The sequence below is a fragment of the Aythya marila genome, assembly GCF_965140915.1.
Source record: "Aythya marila genome assembly, chromosome: Z".
NCBI lineage: Eukaryota > Metazoa > Chordata > Aves > Anseriformes > Anatidae > Aythya > Aythya marila.
Window position 1 is genome coordinate 20464640 of NC_139080.1, and position 23028 is coordinate 20487667.

Sequence of the window (23028 nt, forward strand, 5' to 3'; positions counted from 1 at the left end):
CTCCTGGCTCCACACAGGTATACCCAAAAATTCAGACCATATGACAATGTCCACAGTCCAAACACTTCTTGAACTCTGACAGACTTGGTGCCATGACTACGTCCCTGTAGGGAGCCTGTTCAATTGCGTGACAACCCTACAACCCTCTCAGTGAAGAACCTCTTCCTGATACCCAACCTGAACCTCCCCTGCTACAGCTTGACTCCATTCCCTCGGGTCCTATCGCTGGTCGCTAAAGAGAATAGATCAGCGTGTGTGCCTCCACTCCCCCTCCTGAGGAAGCTGTAGGCCATGATGAGGTCTCCCCTCAGCCTCCTCTTTTCCAGGCTGAACAGGCCAAGTGACATCAGCTGCTCCTCATACATCCTCATACCTCTAGGCCCTTCACCATCTTTGTAGCCCTCCTCTGGGCACTCGCCAATAGTTTCATGTCCTTTTTGCCCAGAACTGCACACAGTACTCGAGGTGAGACTGCACCAGCACAGAGTAGAGCGGGACAGTCACTTCCCTCAACTGACTAGTGATGCTGTGCTTGATGTATGCCAGGATACAGCTAGCCCTCCTGGCTGCCGGGGCACACTGCTGGCATTTACGGAAAACATTTTTTTTTTCAATAATCTACTACCCCTGAAGAACTGGATTGAGAAGAGCTCTGAGGAGAAAGACCTGGGGATGTTGATTGATGAGAAGCTAAATATCATCATCCAGCAACATGCACTTATAGCGTAGAAAGCCAACTGTACCCTGGGCTGCATCAAAAGCAGCATGGCCAGCAGTATGAGGGAGGTGCTTCTGCCCACCAACTCTGCTATTGTGAAACCCCTACCTGGAGTCCTGCATTCAGTTCTGGGGACCCCAGCACAAGAAGGACATCGACCTGTTAGAGCAAGTCCAGAGGAGAGCCACAAGGATGATCAAGGGGCTGGAGCACCTCTCCTATGAAGATAGGCTGAGGGTGTTGGGTTTGTTCAGCCTGGAGAAGAGAAGGCTCTGGGAAGACCTTACAGGGGCCATAGAGTACCTAAAGAGAGCCTGCAGGAAAGCTGGGGAGGGAGTCTGTCAAGGAGTGGAGTGACAGGGCAAGGGGGAATTTAGCTTTAAACTAAAAGAGGGTAGGTCTAGGTTAGATATTAGGAAGAATTCTTTTTTACTCCTAAGTGGTGAGGCACTGGCACAGGTTGCCCACAGAAGCTGTGGGCATCCCCAAAGGAGCTCAAGGAGAGGTTGGATGGGGCTTTGAGCAACTTGGTCTGGTGGGAGGTGTCCCTGCACATGGCAGGCGTGATCTTTAAGGTCCCTTCCAAACCAAACCATTCTATGATTCTATGAACTAAAAATAAAACCTCTTTATTAGGTTCCAGTTATAGTCATCATGTTTTCAATCCTCTACATATTAGTATCAGTATTCAGTAATGCTTACAGCAAGATGTGCAGCAAGAATAATAAAGAAAAGGTGTAGCAGAGGTATCTATTTTCTCTTCTGAAAGAGAAGTATTTCATGGGAAATATAAATGACAATATCACTGTGAAAGTATCAAAAATATTTTGGAAAAAAAATGTGGAAAAATGAAAGTGTGGAAAATGAAATTAAATAATGAAAATCAATGCAAACAAACAACCAAAGTACCAAACATTACAGAAGATATATATATTAAAAACAAAGAACAACAAAACAAACAAACAAAGAAACAAACAAAAAGAGCATTTCTCATGTAGGACACAGATTATGTGCTTGGGAAAATTATATGGAAGTTGTTGAACCCACATCTTTTAAAATGTCAATCTATCTTTTGTCTGTAGTGAGGATAAGCAAGAAACATTCTAAGATATTGCCAAATATACTACCTAAATCAAAATAGAAACTATTTATATAACTGAATGAGATAGAAGAATCCTGCATTCCTGTCACCATAATTCATGTATTATACTCTGCTTCTGACAGATACACACAAAGAAACTAAAGTGATATAAAATTTCACCCAAATATGCCATGAATAATGAAAGAGAAAATTAGTCTGTCAGTGGAAGATATTCAAGTTGGTAGTATCTATTTAGAATGTTAGCAAAAAAGCCTACTATATTTCTTTTGATTACTTAGTTTATTAGAAAACATAAGAAAGCAGAAAATTCAGAGATAGATGTATTTTTTCTAGGGTTGCAGTAACAATACAGAAATTCTTGAACTAAAATTATAATTTTATTAGATCTGTGATGCAGAGATATTAAGCACATTGTATACTTTAAACTACATTTAATAGATTATTATATTCAGACTATTTTATAGAGATATTTCATGACAGATCAGGTTGGAAATATTTGAACTACATAGTCAGCATAGTTAAACTGAAGGCTAACAAAGTTATATTCCATTTTATAATGCAATTTCACTGGATTGTGTCCCACTTTTTTTTAACCAAATGAAATATTAGTCCCATGTATTAACAGATTATATTATAATGTGACATGGAAAAGGAAAAGGAATTTTGCAAATAAAGCTGCTGAAGTAACTAGATTTTTGATTCAGCTATCTAATTAAAAAAATTAAAAATCAATTTGGATTATTCATAAATTATTTTAAAACTATTTTTCTCACCAAGATGAAAAACCTATTGAGAAAAGAACCTGCTGCTAAGAACAGCATAATTTATTAAACAGCTTGCCCAAGAGAGAATGGGATCTATATTTAATTCCTTCCTTTGTTTGCCCTATTCACCATGATACAGAACAACTAAGATACAAGTATTCTACATACAATTTAACAACTCAGAGAAAAGAACATAAAGACAACCACATTAGATTACCCCACAGTTTAGGGCACTATACAGGACTATGGAATGGTGGAAAACTTAAATATAAGATTCTGCTCTTGTTCTGGTAGAAGAGGGTGCCATCAAAATCTTAAACTCCTGTTTGATCTTGGTAGACTGCTCCTATGCATCCCCATTTTAACAGTTAACACTATCCATGCAATTTAAGCCAAATTTGCTACTTGTATTGACTGAAGTCACATATTCAAATTAAAATATTAATAATCAAAATGGAAAGATAACCTATATGGATATCAAAGATAATATAAAATAAACTTATACTTTACATTTACACAATTTACTTAGTGTAAGTAAACTTACTACAGATACAATACAGGAATTTGTAAATTTACTACAGATACAGTACAGGAATTAACTGAAAGTTCTCAGTTGTTCCACTAAAGCACTTTTATTAGATCCCTGTTATTAGATCCCTGCTACAGTTTAGTCCTCAGAAAAAAAAAGGTTACTACTTCATTTTTATAAATATAGCAGACACCACATAATATCATTTGGAGTTCTTTCAGAAGGAAATCCAAACATGATTTAAACTTCCAGAGAGACAAAAAATGTCATTAAATGAATTCATTCACCAGAAAGAAACTTGAAATCAGAAGGAACATTCTGGGTGATGCAATCAACTCCCCTGCTGTTACAGGCTTCAAATCATACAACTATTCTCATAGCTAATTTTAGCATGCAACAATTGATTACTTTCATACTTTCCTCCAATATGCTATTGGAAGGCTGTTCCAGAGCCTCTTTTGTCTGATAGAGTTTAGGTGTACTCTGATTTCCAGCCTAGAGATCCTAGTGGACAATTAAAACCCATTGATTTGTTGTATTGTGCCAGCACAGCTCCATCAAAGAAATATTAGAATATCTGATGCAACTGTGGCTGCCTGGCAGCAACACCTCCTGGCAGGTATGTTTTAACTTGCTCTTCAATGATAAAGGATTGACAAGCATGACATTTCTCTTACCAGCTGAAGCACATCTTTATCAAGAATAACTTTACTATTTATTTATTTAAACAAGAATCCTTAAAAAATCTGCAGCCTACCATCTCCCACCACTGGTGATACATAACACATAGGTATGTATCTAGTATACAACTCTGTGCTGTTTTCCATTTAATTTCACAATGCATAAGGAATTGTTATGTTATGTTCTGTAGCTGAAAACCTCTATGCAGAAACAAATACATTGCTAAACATGCTGTAATCCCCAGAGGAGGGGAAAAAAAAAAAAAAAAATTTTTTACTTATTTCCTTGTTCTGTCTTCTTATGTAGACAGAAAAAAAATCAACAAAATCAATTATTTTTTCCCAGAAAATGCAATTACATCAATTCACGAAAGTCCATGTACAAAAACCCTTAATTCTTGCTTCAGAAATTCTATATGTGCTTTTCATGTTTGATCCCACAAGAAACTCAGAAAGCTAGACAAAATATCCTTGTTATTTCTCTAGACATGCTAGACAATCTTTATTCAAAGTATGCCCTAAATATATTAATAATAGTGCAAAATTTACATGGATAATAGGACATTTGCATGGACATCAAAGTCTCTTTTGGTATCATAAATTTTTTCCTGTGTTCAGCTGTGGTGACCCCAGCACAAGAAGGACATGGACATGCTAGAGAGTCCAGAGAGGATGATCAAGGGGCTGGAGCACGTCTCCTATGAAGACAGGCTGAGGGAGTTGGGGCTGCTCAGACTGGAGAAGAGAAGGTTCCAGGGAGACCTTGTTGCAGCCTTCCAGTACCTAAAGGGGTCCTACAAGAAAGCTGGAAAGGGGAGAGGGGGGGAACTCAGGGAGTATAGTAATAGGACACGGGAATGGCTTTAAACTAAAAGAGGATTTAGATTTGCTATTCAAAAAAAATCTTTACTCCTAAGAGGTGAGGCCCTGGCACAGGCTGCCCAGAGAAGCTGTGGATGCCCCATTCCAGGAAGTGTTCAAGGCCAGGCTGGACGAGGCTTTGGGCAGCCTTGTCTGGTAGGAGGTGTCCCTGCCCATGGCAGGGGCGTTGGAACTGGATGATATTTAAGCTCCTTTCCAAACCAAACCATCCTATGATTTTGTGATTCTATGAAATAATGTATCTATTAAAACCTGTAGCAGTCACTATTGCTAATAAAATCTCATTCCAACAACACTGGCGTTCCAACATCGTATGACATTCCAACAACATATGTTCATGAAAGCAAGAACTACTGCATATTCAAACAAACATTTTTTCCTCATAAATTTAGGCATACTTATAAATGATATGATTCTGTGCTTTCTGTAACTGACCATTAAAATACTGAGTACATTTTCAGCAAGAAAATTACAGTTTTGATGACTTTATCTGATGAGGTTTTACAGGTTGTCTCATGCTTTCCAAATCCTTGCTGTTATCGATGCTATTGATAATGGAAAAGAATAGCATAACTGAACTAGACTGACATTTTATATATAACTCTCTTCAAGAGTTCATAGGCAGATTAAGCACTGAAGATCTGCATGAAACTTTGTAAATACTCAGCATAGGAAAATCTATGGTTTATATAAATATTTGTTCATTATCACCACAAATTCCAAATTCCATTCTGTCTGTATTTCTGTCCTGATGACAGATGTTTCTACACCTGTAAATACGCAACAGAGTTAACTGACTTTAGTTTCACGGTAAACACGAATTTCAACAGAAAGTTGTTGAACTAAGAATGTGAAGCCTAGGCACCACCCCCTGTACACTGACAGTCTTCCACATCCTTATTTTGAGGGTACAGATAGCAACAAGCATTGAGCTGATGGGGATTTCTGCAAGGGCTCTGCCAGTTGCAACTAGGATGGAGCAGACAGCCAAAACACATAAATCCTTACCTCAGCAAAAGCACAATCTAAAGGCACTTTCTTACTAACACTGTGGTTTGGTTGGTTGGTTGGTTTTGTTTTGTTGTGTTTTGGGGGGGGAGGGGATGAGAGAAATCTCGTATAAATATATACATTCAAATGCAAGTCCCAAAGCACTTCTTCCTGTCCAGCATTCTGCCTCTGTTCCCTTGACTGATAATGAGTGACATACCTGTGAATACATAGGTGGCAAATGGCCATGCAGGAAACCAATGAACTTAAACTCACAGTCTCAAGTATGCTTAGGTATTTATATTTTTCAAGTCTAAATCTTTATCAAAAGCACTCAATAAGGAGTTGAGTAGTAATGTTGGGAGAAGCTGAGGGAGTTTAGAGGTGAAACATTTGAATGACCGATGGAAAGAAAAAATTTGAGTATCTTGAAATTAATTGAGTATCTTTATTTTCCCTCAGGATTTGTTTGTTCATTTGTTTTCAGACACTACCATCTGTCTGGTCAGATCTCCTCTAAATACTGATCTAAAAGTAAATCCTGAAATTAAAAGTATGTTGGTGCATTGGCATATATTCTATTTCAGGAAGTGCATTCATTTCACCTCTCAAAAAAATAATATATATATATATATTATATACATATTTGTTTTATATATATATAATAGATTTATTTATTTATTTATTGACACTGTATAATGAACATAAAGGCCTAGGTATCCAAACTTATTGTAAAGTTGTCTGAACCAATGGTTCAAAATTGTGTATTAAGCAAAACTCTTAAAACTTTTATTCATATTCACTTTGCAGAGGATAAGCAGTGCTCTAAATTATCTTCTGTAAAATCCTTCTTCCACTTCATGGAACAAGTGAGAGAGCCTCTAGCTGGTACAATCCCTACTTTATTATGACTTAATCTCTGATTCCTGCTTGGCTGCCATAAATAGCCATACATTAGCTCAGCTGCAGATCAGCGTGCATACCTTTTTGTGACTGTGGTATTCCCAGTGGCAGTTACTTTGCCACAAGCCACATCTACTTGCAAAATGCAATCCTAGAGAAGGAAATATGACCAGGCTGTGAGGATTACACTGTGTCTTGAGACTCCATTCATGTTAAAGAAACTAGCAGACAGATCACCAACATATGCTGTAATAATTTAATCATCCCAGAAGTTAAAATTTGAAAATGTTTATTATGTAGATAACCAACACAGCAACTTAAATGCCCTTTTATCCAGACAGATCTTCCTAGCAAATAATTATGGCCAGATATCACAAACTAATCCCTATGTTAAAATTGCCTAATTTTGGAAAGGGCAATTTCAGTATTTGTAGGCTGGATATTCCAAATACTCTTGGTTAGAAAGTGGGGAAAGATCAGAGGTCCTTAAAAACCTTCCTTCTTTGGGGGGTTGTTAGGGTTATTATACTTTCATTGGACAGGTCAGTCTGCTGCAGTTTACTCCATGTAGGAGGTGATGAACATTTTGTATGGCAATTATCCAAAGGGCTTGGAAATTCTTTAGGGAGAACTGCAGTCATTGATGTACTTTTACCCTGAAGAATGTTCCAGAGCCACTTTTGATCAAAATCCCAAACGGGAATAAGGAAAGATGATGTATTTGTTAATCGGTAACCTTTGCCTATGCTCCCCTTCAAGATCTCTGAGTCAGAGTACGGTCAAGAGAACTACTGTCTCACAAAATTAGGTAACTTGCAAGAAATTCAGAAGGGCTGAAACAATGGACTATGGTCTAAGATGCATAAAGAGGTATCTTAAGAAAATATTCAGTTGGTCAATAATTGGTCAATACCATAACTACAGCTGAAGTCTAGATACACCTGTTTAAATTTTCCCTTTAAAATAACACCATAGTAAGAAACGTGGTTAACCTGTTACTGTTAATGTCTCAAGTATTGAGACAAACTAAATGAAAATATCACCACCATTAATCATTTCATAACTAAAATTTATTCAATTCTTTGAAATCTTTAGCTGCCTATGGAGAATACAGCTGGATACACAGGCAAGCAAAACCAGTTTTTGAAACAAGTCTTCCCTATTACTTATACATACCACAGGAGTATGTGAAATTTCATTGATGGTTCTACCAACTCTAAACAGCAAGGCTATTTCACCACAAAGTTCTTGTCCAGCTTTGAATTTGCAAGGCATATTATAGGTGTGTTTTAATTGTTTTCAGTTTGAAGGTAATTAAATTCTGAAAACTTTAAATTCCTTTTGAATAACACAAGGTATACCAGCACCACCAGAAAACAAAATAATCCTTAAAAAAGCTTATGGTTAAAGAACTCATTCTTCAGTATTTATTCCAATAAATTATCAAAGAGAAATAAATCCCATAATAATGTGAAATAAGACTCATAAAAGTAATGCAATACAAAATTTTATGATTCTAAGACACAACACAGAATATCTTTTTCCTTAAAATAATCCAAAAATTGTATGATTATTCTCAAGGCATAGAACTGACCTTGGAATTCCAGCAAGTAACTGTTGTGTCAAACCCAACAACTTGTAAAGATCGCAAAATGTTAGAGTTACGTCCATATGATATGCATAGGTAACTTTTAATCCTTAGCTACTGACAGTGTAAAAATGTGTTTGCATTTAACATCAAAGAACATTTGTCGATGGCTGAAATTAAGAATTTGACAATAACTATATGAGAATCAATGGAAAGAGGGTAAGAGTCACCTCTTTTCATCTCAATAAGAATCATCTGCTTTCCTGAAGGGGACAAGCTGTCATCTGTCATATCAAAGCAACCAAGTTAAAAGGAGACAATATAAAATAATACAGTTTAAATTCCTTCAGACAATTGAGAATAGGAAGCCATGCTACTTCAGAAAAAAAAAAAAAAAATGAAACCTTCTCCATGTTTTCTGTAAAGTTACTGAATATTATCATACAGTAAAATTCAAGTTGGAATATAGGAAGAATAGAGACTCTCCTTTTGAGAGGTGAACTAAGCTAAGTAAACAAACGGAAAAAGACAGTTTCCTTTGAACAACAGAATTTGAGACTCAGGAATACTTTGTATCACTATACCTTTCTAGTGTTTGAATATCATTAATATTCCAACAATTCTTTTAATCTGTTCCCAGTAGAAAGAGGATTGCTGCCTAAATGCAGCAAAATACTAATCTTTGTAATAGTTTTCCATACTAATATTTAAAAATAGCAATAAATTGCCAAGATAATGTAGAAATATCAACTTAGCCACCTTTAAAACTAGTAGAGAAATATACAAACCTTCTTCTGTTAATTTTTCCACATGTGTTATAATGGACACTTAAAAATAGTTACCAGTTTCCTAAGCAAAGTAGTACATTTCTTTTTTCAGATGTTGGGGCTCAATTATGTCCACTCCTTTGAAATTTTGTTTTTTGCATACTTCATTTTGCCAACCCCATGGACATGAAAAATTATTCCATTTATTAACAGCTACTGACCAATAGCTTTTACTGGAAATAGTCTCATCTCCTTTCAGGTTAACATAAAAAATATCTTGAATTGTTCTGCTGTTATCAAAGAGTTAATCCAGTCATATAAAAGTATCAAGCAACATGTATTCTGTTCAGGTTTCAGCAGACAATACTGAAATCCAATTAGTATTAACGTAAAAAATGTCATTTGCATAGGGTACAAGCGAAACCTGGCTATTTACATTTTAATTAGATTAAAGAATAATGAGTCATAAATTATATTTGTTGACCAACCTTCTTCAGTTTTGTAAACATTAGCTTTTAGTGTTTCTTCTCTTCCCACTCCCTACTCTCCTCTACTCCCTGCTCCCATATAACATGTTGAACTAAAATAATAAATATTAATGGACAAGTCTTTGGTTGTCTCCAAATGCCAAGTATGTGGATCTCAAGTAAACCTGAACCAGAACACTTAAAACTATAACTTCTTTTCCCGGTAGAAGCCAAATTCCTACCCTGAAATGACCCCATCTGTGAATTAAAAACTTACCCCTTTAACACAGATCAAAGAATTTAGAAACAATATAAGAATCCAGAAATTTACTTAAATGAAATGTAAGTAATACGCAATATATAATTAACATATTTAATGTAACAATCTTTTCTTTTTCATTATTACCATAGTTTAAAAAGTTGTGATGTAAGGTAATTTTTACTGAGTCAAAGTACAGGTAGAGATTAATTCTTCTCAAAGAAAAAGAGAAGGTGGCTCTTTGTTAGCAGGCACAAGTGAAGAGACAGTAGAGGAATTGCATAAACAATCAACAGGGAGTTTTATGAGTAAAAAAAGCTTAAATTACTTTCTACTATTGTGACTTAAGCTAACAAGAAGGCTAAAATCTGAGAAGATATAAATCAGGATTATATACAGAGAAAATAAGACTTTCTGAAAGATTATAAGATCCTTCAAGAAACAACTTGACTAACTTAGCCTGAAAATGACTGGTTAAAAAAGATGGGTGTGAGCTACAGCAAAATGTTGTCTGTTAACTACCCAGTCATTACAGTACATAAAGAAAAGCACATTCAGTATATCCAAGGGAGACCATGAAAAAATGGAAACAATTCAGAATGTGCCCATTATTTCTGATAATTTTCACACATACATACAAAACTGTTACGGTGTTATAACAAACTACTTTACCACTACTTAGAGCAACATACATACACAGATGGTTATACTGTATATAAATATATAAGTATATCTACAAATATATATGTAAAAGTGCATGTATATATAAATATATGATGACATTCTGGAACAAAAATAGCAATAGAAATCTACCATGCTCTATCTAACCCTGTCAAGACACAGTGTTTCAAAGTATTTTCAGTCCAAATTAACAAAACAAACCAGGTAGCGCATCCAAATGACAGAGTTATGCAGTAACTTCATTGATCATAAACTTAGGACAGAAGAGCAACAGGTAGGCTTTGGCAGAGTACGATTCCACTGTGAACTAAAAATTGTCATTCCGCATTCCTCCGTGCATATTGGAAATCCTAAATTTTAAGGGGCAAAATCAGAGTTTGAATCACTTGCAGAAAGTGAAGATGAATACACTAGTCATTCAAAAAGTAAATAAATAAATAAAAGAAAAAAAATGTTAAATGATTCTAGAATAGCAGATTGAAATCCCAACAGGATGCTAATCTGTCTAGGACCAAAAGTCCCAAAGTGAGCCACTACACAGTTTGCATTAGTTCATAAGGTTACATTTTCATTCCTACATATGAATTTTACTTGCAGAAGTGCCATAACTATTGCGTGGAAAACTATAGAGCACTTCTGTGGTAAGGGATGTAATTTTTATATACGGATACAGATAGATACTGATCCAGCCTATCCATCAGGAGCATTGTCAGGCTTAGGTGAACAGTAGTATCTCAGGAGCACTTTTGGTTTTTTGCATGGCTGCAAGTGAAAGCTTGGCTAATATGAATTATAGAAAAATAAATCCTTGCCCTAGTTCCATATGGTAAAAATATTTTCATCTCTTCACTGCAACTCAGCATATTAAACACTTCAGGTGCTACTGGTCAGCCAAGTTGTTAGCAATATGAAGCAAAAGGCAATAGATGTCTTAAAACGAAACTCTTTGTTTCATTTGGTATATAGACTTTACTAAACTCATCATAACTTCAACAATACCTGAAGCAAAGCAACACTTATTGAAAACACTTATTGAAAAGCAACACTTTTCTTATTGAGCATAAGAAAACATGGAATAAGGTGGCCTTTCATACTTAGCAGTACTGTGAAAACCTACTGGTCATAGAGAGGATTAAACAAACTTTTTAATCTCAGGAAGCTTTCTTCTTAGTTTAACAAATCAAGTTTGTTTGTTTTTTTCCCCCTCCAAGTTTCAAATCCAGATTTCCAAAGGAAGAATTGCTATATTCCTCTGAGGTTTTTATATTAATGTCTTATATCTAAAATACTAAAATCTAGTAAAATACTGCACTGAAAAGCAGTTCAGAAAGAAACTTCGCTTTTTCCACAAACGTTCTAGAACAAACATATAAGAAAATAACTGTAAAACATTTCATTCTGGTTCGGGTTAGAAGAAAAGAGTCCTAACTCTTTGGCATAGCGTTGTTCAGACTCAGTTCCAAATGATTAATTAGTGAGCTTTGGTGACTCAACATGTCCTAAGGATGTACCAAAAGTTCATGCATTAGGATTGAGATCTTCATTTCCATCAGTTTTCTTCACAGTTACAGATTGTCCTGTTCTCACAAAATGGAAGGACCTGTATAATATTGGAAAGTCAAACCATTTTGGCTGGCCAAAACCTATGTGGGTTTCTATAAAATGTATAAACAAACAATTTAATGTCATTACTTTTGAATTCTGGGAACAAAAGAAGACAGAATCATAGTAACAATCGCATTCATTCAGGGATCTACTAAGGTGTTTTTCAAAAAGCTAGTTAGTCAAAAAATTAATCTAAAACAAACAATAGCACGAAATGAGATACACTCATCTCAATTTGCCGTGGATGAACCATATAGAACAACAATGATCAAATCAAGTATATATAGCAGGATTAAATAGGAACCAAGAAAGGATATATATTTTTTTCTTATTCACTGGCTTGATAAGCAAATTAAATTTCATTAAATCTTATTTGCATGAAAGCTGGCATAAAAGGATGGATTCATAGGCTGATTTTGTTTACTCAGAAAAATTGGTGTGTTCACCTGTATATTAATTTCAAACCTTTATCAACTTAAAAAACAGAAGTTCTTTAACACAGGTTTTTCAATTCTACTTTTCCTATGGTAAAACTAAAAGGCATGTGCAATATTTGTTTACTCAATTAGGCAAGCCAAAATTGAATACAATGTTTATCTTTATTTGGTTTGACATCAAAAAGGCAGATAAATGTAATGGAAAGGAAAGCTAGGTTATACAATTCAGCAGTAAATGTTTCTAAAATTGTTTTCAATGTGAATGGCAGTAAGCTGCATGCTGTTAATACATAATTTATGTTATACAGTGTGCAGTGTGGTAACTAGTTATAAAATCTTATTCTTCCTTCTACTATCATCATGTTTCTCACTGTTACTCAGACTAGCTTTATCCTCACCTGGGACAACACTTGCCCCAACCACTGTACCCCTTTACTTGTACGTGTTTTATATTTGCTTCTCTGCAACTCATACTGCCTGAAACAGCTTCTGACAAAATGCCTCTTTTTTGTCTACTCCATTCTCATTTCTATGCCCTTTAAAGTACGTTCAGATTATAGCTACCTTTATCTGCCTGATACAGTTTTGATCCCAGTTGTACAGCCAGGGAACATATATATTTTATAGCTGGTTTTGGATAGCAGTCAATTCCTTTCTATTACTAACGTTACCAGGACGGTTCAGATACTGGAGTTCTCACCATACCTCCAAAAGCTTCTGGGTTCACATTTAAACCCTGCTGTAAGGGCCACCAGCTTTATGCTGTTCTTACCCTAAACTCTCTTAGAGGACCAAACACACAGAAGCACATCCACCACCTTGGCTCGTATGTCACACTGATAAAAAAACAACTTTCAAAGGGGTTTATCTTTTATCTCCCTCTTTCTCCCCCCTATTCCAAGGAGAACTATCACATGACAGCATAGTGTATGTCTCACAGGTATAGAAGATACCTTTAAAAAGCAACATCTCTAAGGTACAGAATATTATTAGTTCTACTTCTGAAACACATGAATCTGCATGCAGATGAAGATTACAAATTATCATAAAGTACATGATGCTGGCCACAAAACAGCTTTGATGTGTTGCATCAGCACGGGGGAAGCATTATTAAAAGACTATCAACTAATATTTGTATTAAACACAATACTAATTGGGTCCCATGATATATATCATTTCCTTTATCTTTATTATCATCCTTTAATGGACAGACATCTGAAAGTAGCATAAGGTGAAGTTATATACATATAGAAGAACACTTTATGACAATTACAATTCACAAAAGAAAAGGTTGCCATACCCGATAGGCAAAGCATAGATTTGTGAAGGTTCAGAATTTAAAAAAAACAAAAGAAAACTATGACTGGCAGCTTAAAATTATGTTACCCATAAATGCTCCTTACAAACCTACTGTAGCATGAATAAGCAAATTTGCCAGTTCTCCAAGTCTTGAGGAACTAGCACGGGCTAAAAATGTTTCAACACTAAGCTAAGGTATAGCATTCAGTAAACACAAACATAGGCATGGTACAGTTTCCATTGACTTAAAATACTAAACATAGGTCATCTAATTAAATTCATTTAATTGCCTCAGCAAACACTTCTGCCACAGTCTTGCCTAGACAAGGGGTGCATGTTCTGTGGCAAACAGCATGGGGCTGGGAAGGAGCACTCAGGGAAAACAGCTAACTACATTTTAGAGAGGATAAATAAAAGAGTTGGTTTGCTCAAAATCCATTTCAAAAGACTGTAGACTTCGTGTTGTTTTAAAACCATTTAGACAGAAGATGGATCCTGAGGGTTAAAATGTTCTTAAAATTATTGCTCTAAGTTATTAAAAACAGAAGTAGGCCAAGTTCTTAGAAGACAAAGAAAATCGGCTTCCTGTTAGGTGTGCAGTCCAGTACCCTTTCCAACACATTTTGCTAAATAAACTGCCAAGAGAGAAAGATTAAATATATTAAAGATCACATTGTTAATTTTCCTTGGTGACCAGAAGTTGGCTATAAAAGGTTTTTTTATGTAAGCTAAAATGGTCTTAGGTGGAATAAAATGTAATGAAAAACAGTGCATGCATCAAAAGGGAAGTGAGTCTACCAATTATTTATTAAAATTAAAGTAATAAAAGAAAACGAGCAGCCAGAGCATCACACACCCCTTCTCCCTCCCTCCCCCCCATAATCTGACAGTCTGCTTGCAGGCTCCTGCCATTGGCTCTGCGCGCAGGAGCCGGCGCCTCTGACAAATGACACTCAGCTGACGCCAGCACTGGTGCTGCCAGGCACCAGGGTCTCGATTTTTATACTGTTCCTCTTAAATACAACTTTAAAATGTCATGAAAAGGATTTGGCCTTAAGAACTCTACTAACATGTTTCCCGGGGAAAATTCTTCCTGCAAATTAGTCATATACAGAGGCTAACATACACTGAGGGCATATCTTTCAAAAATCCATGCACATGAAGCCAATCTCACAACTTGAATGCAAATTTTCTCCAGTGAGCTTCCATAATTATGTTTGCCATTAAAAGACTCAATATTTACCCAATGAGCACAAGTTTTCTGGAAAACTATTCTTGCATTAGATAATGTTCACTAAGCACTAATCAAGACAAATTCCAACATAAAGAGCATGACATGACGCAACAACCACTGGTAGAATTTATAAGCAAGTCAACTGCACTGTATTGCAAAGAAAGTTACAGAGAAAGACTGTTCAGTGAACAAGAACTATGTATGTCTGTTTAGCAAGGAAACAGATGTTTTAATGATGATAAAGGGATTTTAATGCTATGTGACTGTCTTCCAAACACACAAAAACCTACCAGAAAAATGAATTGAAGATTACTGTATTATCATATGAATGAACATTTTTTCCTGTTTTCAGGCCACTTGAATGTATAGAAATAAGGTCCAGGGCAAAAAACACAATATGAAAGGACGAAAATACATCTTCATCATTTCCATCTAGTAATGCTAAGAAAGAAGTGGGAAGTATTTCTGTACCTTTGATACAAAAAGAAAATATGTTTCTCTGCTCAAAAGGCTTTTACCATATAGGAAAGCATGACCATTACAATTCCTTTTCTATCACTTCTCTCTTCTGTACAGGCAAAGGAGTGCCAAACCTATTACTTCAGCAGTACTATCTCTGTGAGATTCTCATAGCCCAGTTAGTCCTCATTTGACATTAATGTGGGAAAAAACACAGCATCTGGTACTTGCCATGGTATTTTGCAAACAAGCATTTTGAGTTTAACAATCTGTAATGTGTATTGATTACTCACCATATCCATGAATGCCTCCTAAAGGGAAAATTATTCACATGCATCATGTTCACAGATCTTCCAACATCAGTGTTTTCCTTGTCAGACAGCTTTATCTGTTATGGTATTCATAGATGCATTCCAGAACAACTGCAGGAGCAGTTAACAGCAGGGATTATTGCAAGAGTAACTGTAATCCACAAAAATAAAAATGCCCAGGATCTGAAGAAAGACTTGTCACAGGGTTTTCTAGGTATATGTCCATCCATTTATGCCTCACTTTCTACTTAAAAATACATTAAACTAATCAGTATACAGAAACAGTATGACAATGCCAACAGTTTGCCTTGATAAAAATCCAAGTGGTTTTAATACGAATTAAAGCATCTTCATATGCAGCATCTTGTACAGTTGGAAAAGGTTAGTCAAAAGGTAGCTTCTTGTCATCCATGCCAGATCAGTGGTGAGAGGAAAACGTGCAACTTCAGATTGCTTTGCCATGTTCGGAAAGGAATATTGCTTTTTCTTCTTTCTTAGACACATATTCATCACTGATCACTCTAATGCAGTTTTCCCTTATTACAAGCCCAGGGAACAGGGTGGTGTTTAATAGCCATGTACAACAAAACCAAACTTCTTTCTGAATTTGATTCTCTGGGTTTATTTCTTCATCTAAGAAAGAAGGAAGGAAGTATGCTTTTTCTGCTCCAAAGAACAGGTCTACAGTTAGAGACCATCATGAGACAAGATCACATCATGATCAAATTCGCTTTTGCTGTCTAACCCCATAAGAAGGCTGTCTGCTCCCTTTAAGTAAAATGACTAAGCTATTGATTCTTGCACTGCAGAACCTAGTTTTCTTTTGATGTTACACTGTACATAAAAATCATGTGCATCATTTTTTATGTTGCAAAACGAAAGCACAGCCTTAAGTCCCGTGTTGTCTGAGAATTCTTTCTCTGCTGTCCTTTTGTTTGTTTTTATTTTTATTTCCCCACCCCCCACCCCCCCCTCCACCCTCTTTCCAGTCCAGCTCCCAGCTAGTAGTTATCACTCCTGAAGCTCTGGCAACATCCTCGGGAAAGCTTCTTAATTAAACCCAAGCTGGAGAGCCTATGCTCCTATGCTCCAAGCGCAACGCAGGCAACAGGCTCGCTCTTCCTCGCTGCTGGCAAGGATTTCCAACGTACCCCTCGGGCTCCCGCTGTCCTCGCCCGCTCCGCTCGGCGCTCCGGACACTCGCGGGCTCGGCAGCACCCCGCCTGCAGCGGAGCGGGGCTGGGCTGGGGCTGCGGTGGAGGCAGGCTGCCTGGCGGAGCCGGCGCTGGCGTCAAGGGGGCCCTCTAGGTGGGTTCTCCCGGCACAGCGCCGTCCTGCGCGGCTCTTCCCACCCACGCACGGAGCGGGGAAGGATGGGGCCGTGCGGGGAGCAGAGCACCGGAGCCTTCCTTAAAGCCACCTCTTTCCCCCCTCGGTGGCTGCGAGCGAGGGGAATGCAGCAATCGAGGGCAGAAAGCAGCGGGCAGTGATGCGCGGAGGAAATAGGCTTTCCTGCGCTGATCCCTGCTGACATTCAAGATATCAAGAAAGGCTTTTACACTTCATGTGCCCAGGCCGTATACAGTTCACTTGTCATTCTTTTTTTTTTTTTTTTTTTTATTTTAACAAGGTTTACACTGCTTTTTAAACTTCGAATGACCTCCTGCCCTTTTGGACAGGAAATCCTGCAGTTTGGAAGCCAGCTGCAACTTCAGTGACATTAAAAGCTGTGATAAAAGTGTGTATTTGATTAGGGTGTGGGTGGACTTGCGAGTAACATGATAAGATACTGAACTGCACATTTTCATAGATCCTATTTCCTTAAGCTCCGTCCTTTTGCTGCCATGGCCCTCTTCTACAGTTCCCCAAATTAGCCCTATTAAAGTTGATGCTGTTCTGTAGAAAGAATAAAATATTAGACTACTTGAATGTGATAATGCATTGGCAGTAAAATGCTATTTCTTTTAATTCAGCAACAAAAAGTGAGCTTGTATTGCTGTATACTGCATGCATCTGTACTCTGAGGAGTTAGAGCACCAAAATACAAAAGATTTCAGAATTTAAAAGGATTCCAGCAACATTTATGTCCTGATAATCCATGCAGAAGGTTGTTTTTTCATTTTTTCATTTAAGCATAGCCGTGACAGAAAACAGATACAGTGAATTACAAATAGTGAGAATGAAAGTTAGCCTTTTTTAACTAAGAGCTTAAAAACAAAGTCTATAGCCATGTTCAGTAAGGACATTTGGTATAACTTTTTAAATGACCATGTAAACACTTCATATTTTATGCGAAAAGCACCACCGCAACCACCCCAATCCCAAATTGGCATTAGGAATTTATGCCAAAAGCATTTGAAAAGGGTATAAACAAAACTGTGAAAACTGAAAGGTTGTGTGATTAATCTATCTATATAAAACAACAACAACAAAACATTACCTCTAACTAATCCAGTTTTCTATGGCTTTCTCTAGGCTAGAACCACTTATTATGAAATATTAAGTATGCCAAATGCTACACAAATCTGCACTGTCATTATTATTTCATATTGTACTTGCCTAACTGCATACTTGCCTGATCATTCTTAGGTGCTGACATTTTCCACACTAGACTTACTTTATGAATTGTACTATCTTGAGAAAGAGCTTCTTAACACCAACCTGCCACTATGAAATTCACATATGAAATTCAACACATATGAAATTCACAGAGTCTATTCTGCATCTTTGTCATGAGGAAACCAATATATTTGGTTTTCTCTAGTATTAAGTTCAGAGCAAATTATATCCACTGACTCAACTCATTTCATTCAGAAGCAGAGTTGCAGAAGGAGGGTGAGCGTATGTAAAATTACTATATAGCATTGCGCAGCAGTTAGAGAACTCACCAGCCAAGTAGAACACAGGATATATGGGCTTTGCAGAGCAAAGGTAAGTTCAAACCAGGGACCTAAATCAGTAAATAATTTTTGCCACACTTCTAGAATAGGCTGACTTCTTCTAGGTCAGAACCACTATAGATTTCTAATCAGTTCAATTTGAAAAAATGCAATATTTAAAAACATTTGGTTGCATTAACCATAGTGGCTTTTTTTTTTTTTTTTTTTTTAACTAGGTGTGTACAAAAATAAGCATTTGGGTATGTTAGTTCCATCTCAGCTTCCCCTACTTCTTTGAAACAGTAGTTTAAGTATAATTCAGTTCAATAAAAATAAAGAAAAAAAAAAAAAAGCATTTCAAAGCAGGTTTTGCTCTGATCCCTTTGTTCTGTCAAAAGGACAGTGCTCTGACCATTACAATTTAGGCTACAGGAAGGTCTAATGCATCTTCCCCACTCATATTGAATCTAGGCTAAGCTGAAAGAAGCTGGAGAGAAACAGACTGTCAAAAAGGAGTCTGCAACTGATACTGACTCTTCCCTGAGAGAGAGGAGTCCTAGATTCTAGACGCTTCTACAAGGTCTCTTTGAGAATTTTTCACTAAAATTAATTAGGTAATGGATAAAGTATGTTGATAGCAGGAACTGGCTTTCAGCACTTCTCATTTTCAGAGAAATGATCACATTGGACTACAGAGTGAGGATCTATCTTCTTTTCTCTCTCTCTTTCTGGTCTTGGGAAGCTGGTATTCCTTACCACTGAAAGAAAGATCTAAACAGAGTCATGAAGAGTGTGTCCCATAAATTTTCTTTTTAATCAGCCTAATGACAGTGCACCTTTCTTTCCATCCGAGTCTTTAAGGTTAGAGGAACCAAGCAGGATTATTAGCATCTCCATTTTCTGATTTCTGCAAATATGTGTTCCTCCCACAACACTCTGCTTTTCAATTGTCAGTGATAGTAAAAAATTCACTTTAAATGGGCTAACATCTGGTTCTGTCAAAGTGAAGTTCTATAGCATATTTTCTTCACCTCTTCTTAAACATGAAAATGCACTCACAGACTAGAAGAGTTTACCTTGAAACATTTCTATTCCTAATAATAGTACTAAAAAAGGTAAGAACTGCTATGCTCTCAGTATCAGGTTTTTAATATAAAATCAATAAAGACAATAATATTATATATATCATACAGATCACAAGAAACATATATGATAGCAACAGTAGTATATAAAACTACCATTTCTATGCTGACCAAGAGGATGGGGTTTCTGAAAAAGAAAAAAGATAAGTTTAACTTACAAAATATTTTTACAAAGATTTTTTTTGTTGTCTTTTTTTTGTTTTTCCAAAAGGGCAAAAGATCATTAAGCGAAATATTTTGGTGGCAATACAATAGTGATTAGCGCAAAACATGCATCTAGGAAGGTAAAGCTAATGCTTAAAGAAAAGCTGAAGAGAAAGCTCTAGACAATAGTATACAGAATTTTATCAATGTCACTGATAAAACAGTGACAATGACCTATGGCAACTCTTTTGAGACTGTGCAAGATAAGCTGGTGAGTTCAGCCAGCAAGTTGTTCGCAAGTGTCAACAGCAACAACAAAAAAACATATCAAACTTGGCAATTGTATAAGTCTCAAAATTTCCTCCAAGAAAGAAATGGTAGTGTACCCTGCAATATTGTATCAATGATAAAGAGGACTCATTGAGATGAAGAACAAGGTATGTAATACGGGCTACAGTGAGAAACATATTGCTAACATAAACACAGCACAGATGGTTAATTTTAACAGTGGGATTGAATGTACCCTTTGTGTGTTTGCAAATGACACCAAGCTGAATGATACAGTTGATACCATAGAAGGAAGGGATGTCATCTGAAAGGACCTAGAAAAGCTTGAGAAGTGGGCCCACGTGATCCTAATGAGGTTCAACAAGTCCAAGTGCAAGGTGCTGCACCTGGGCTGGGGCAATCCTAGTCATGAGCACAGACTGCGAGAAGAACTCATTGAGAGCAACCCTGCAGAGAAGGACTTGGGGGTTCTGGTGGACAAAAAGTTTGACATGAGCTGTCAGTGTATGCTTGCAGCCCAGAAGGCCACCTATATACTGGGGTGCATCAACAGAGGGGTGGCCAGCAGGTCGAGGGGGCTGATTGTCCCCCTCTGTGCTGCCCTTGTGAGGCCCCACCTGGAGTGCTGCGTCCTGGTCTGGAGCCTCCAGCATAAGAAGGATGTTGATCTGCTAGAACAGGTCCAGAGGAAGGCCACAAAGATGATGAAGAGGCTGGAGAACCTCTCCTACGAGGAAAGGTTGAGAGAGCTAGGACTGTTCAGCCTAGGAAAGAGAAGGCTCCGGGATGACTTCACTGCGGCCTTTCAGTACTCAAAGGGGACTTATAAAAAAGATGGAGAGCAACTTTTTGCTCAATCAGATAATGACAGGACAAGGGGGAACGGTTTTAAACTAATATAGGGGAAATTTATCTTAGAGATTAAGAGGCAGTTCTTCACTCAGAGTATGGGGAGGTGCTGGATTAGGTTTGCCAGGGAATTGGGTAGATGCCCCATCCATGTAGGTGTTCAAGACCAGGTGGAATGGTGCCCTGAGCAACCTGATATATAGTGGGTGGTGTCCCTGCCTCTGGTAGGGGGGTTGGATCTAGATGATCTTTGAAGTTCCTTCCAGCCCAAGCCATTCTATGATTGAATGACAAAATGGTCAAACCTATGCATGAAGAAAAAGTATGGAGGTAGCAATTCCCCATACCTGGAGCTCATTCCTATATTTTAAGTGATAGAATCCCTATAGTCGTTATAAATTCTCTCTACGGAAACTATATAGATTAAAAAATCAACTCGATTAATGAAGTGGTAAGAAGTATGCACCCAACTGCACACAGTAAAGGAAATCATCCAAGTGATAGGTCTTTAGTCATAAAAAATTTAAGATAACACAGAAATTATCTTCATTAATTATAGCATAGAAACTGAAGACACAAATTCCTCTCTTCAGAATCCTCAACAGAATGAATCCTCAACTGATAAACTCCTTACTCTCCACACTGAGACTACTAGAGACCTTTACTTGCACACAAGTGTTATGTGAGTGTACGTCAAGTAACATTTTTTTGTCCTGTCTGCTTTGTGTACCATCCACCCTGCATATAAATTAACTCCTTATTGAAGCCTCTTTTGGATAAGGTAAATTATTTTGTCAGAAAGAAAAAACTGTGCTTCTTAAGAAGAATCACAAAGAATCACAGAATCATCTAGGTTGGAAGAGACCTCCAAGATCACCTAGTCCAACCTGTGATCTAACACTAACCAGTCCTCCACTAAGCTCTACATCTAAACATCTTTTAAAGACCTCCAGGGATGGTGACTCAACCACTTCCCTGGGCAGCCCGTTCCAATATCTAACAACCCTTTCAGTATCACAGAATCACAGAATCACAGAATTTCTAGGTTGGAAGAGACCTCAAGATCATCGAGTCCAACCTCTGACCTAACGATAACAGTCCCCACTAAACCATATCCCTAAGCTCTACATCTAAACGTCTTTTAAAGACTTCCAGGGATGGTGACTCCACCACTTCCCTGGGCAGCCTGTTCCAATGCCTAACAACCCTCTCAGTGAAGAAGTTCTTCCTAACATCTAACCTAAAACTCCCCTGGTGCAACTTAAGCCCATTCCCCCTCGTCCTGTCACCAGGCACGTGGGAGAACAGACCAACCCCCACCTCACTACAGCCTCCTTTAAGGTACCTGTAGAGAACAATAAGGTCGTCCCTGAGCCTCCTTTTCTCCAGGCTGAACAATCCCAGTTCCCTCAGCCACTCCTGGTAAGACTTTTTCTCCAGACTCCTCACCATGTTCATTGCCCTTCTCTGGACTCTCTCGAGCACCTCCATGCCCTTCTTGTAGTGAGGGTCCCAAAACTGAACACAGTACTCGAGGTGTGGCCTCACCACATATAAGTATGCTACAAGCAGTCCAGATAACAGCAGGTTTATTCGTCTCTGTTTTTCTTATCTAATCTTTCTGCATCCATATGGGCCTTGCCCCCTCAAATGTCTTCATGTGTCTTCATGACAAATCACAAGGCAAGCAACATGAATTTTTGGTGTTATGTTATCAGAACACCACTGGGCTCTGACACAGCCTCACGTGATTTTAGATACTTTGAACTGAAAAATTATAGAGAAAGTTGTTTCTCTGTACCCAGAGGAGGCCTAAATGAGTGCTAGGCAATGTGTTTATAACCCACTCCACATAACTTGCCCTCGGGGCTTGAGAGCATACTTAGAGCCATAATTATATCATGGAAATTAATACTAAAAGATAAAACTTCAAAACACATGTAGGTCACATTTGAACAACAATCATGAATTAAGTAACGTTGCTAAGAGCTTATGGCTATTCCTTAAGATGGAAAAGAGCTTAGTTATCAAATATATTTTTGTTCCAAAAA

The 23028-nt window shown here is 37.4% G+C and overlaps 1 protein-coding gene across 9 annotated transcripts in view; it reads right to left on the bottom strand.

Annotated features, from left to right (window-relative positions):
- The window catches only part of PDE4D (phosphodiesterase 4D), a gene marked incomplete at its 5' end in the record, with an annotated part of 636111 nt that overhangs the window by 294481 nt on the left and 318602 nt on the right, over positions 1-23028 (bottom strand). The window contains one exon of one of the 9 annotated variants that reach the window (XM_082783129.1): positions 15658-16037. The exons of the other annotated variants lie outside the window; for them this stretch is intronic. Coding sequence (XP_082639255.1) covers positions 15658-15704 — 47 coding nt within the window. Of the gene's footprint in view, positions 1-15657; positions 16038-23028 lie in introns of those variants that run through there. 9 annotated transcript variants of the gene reach the window in all.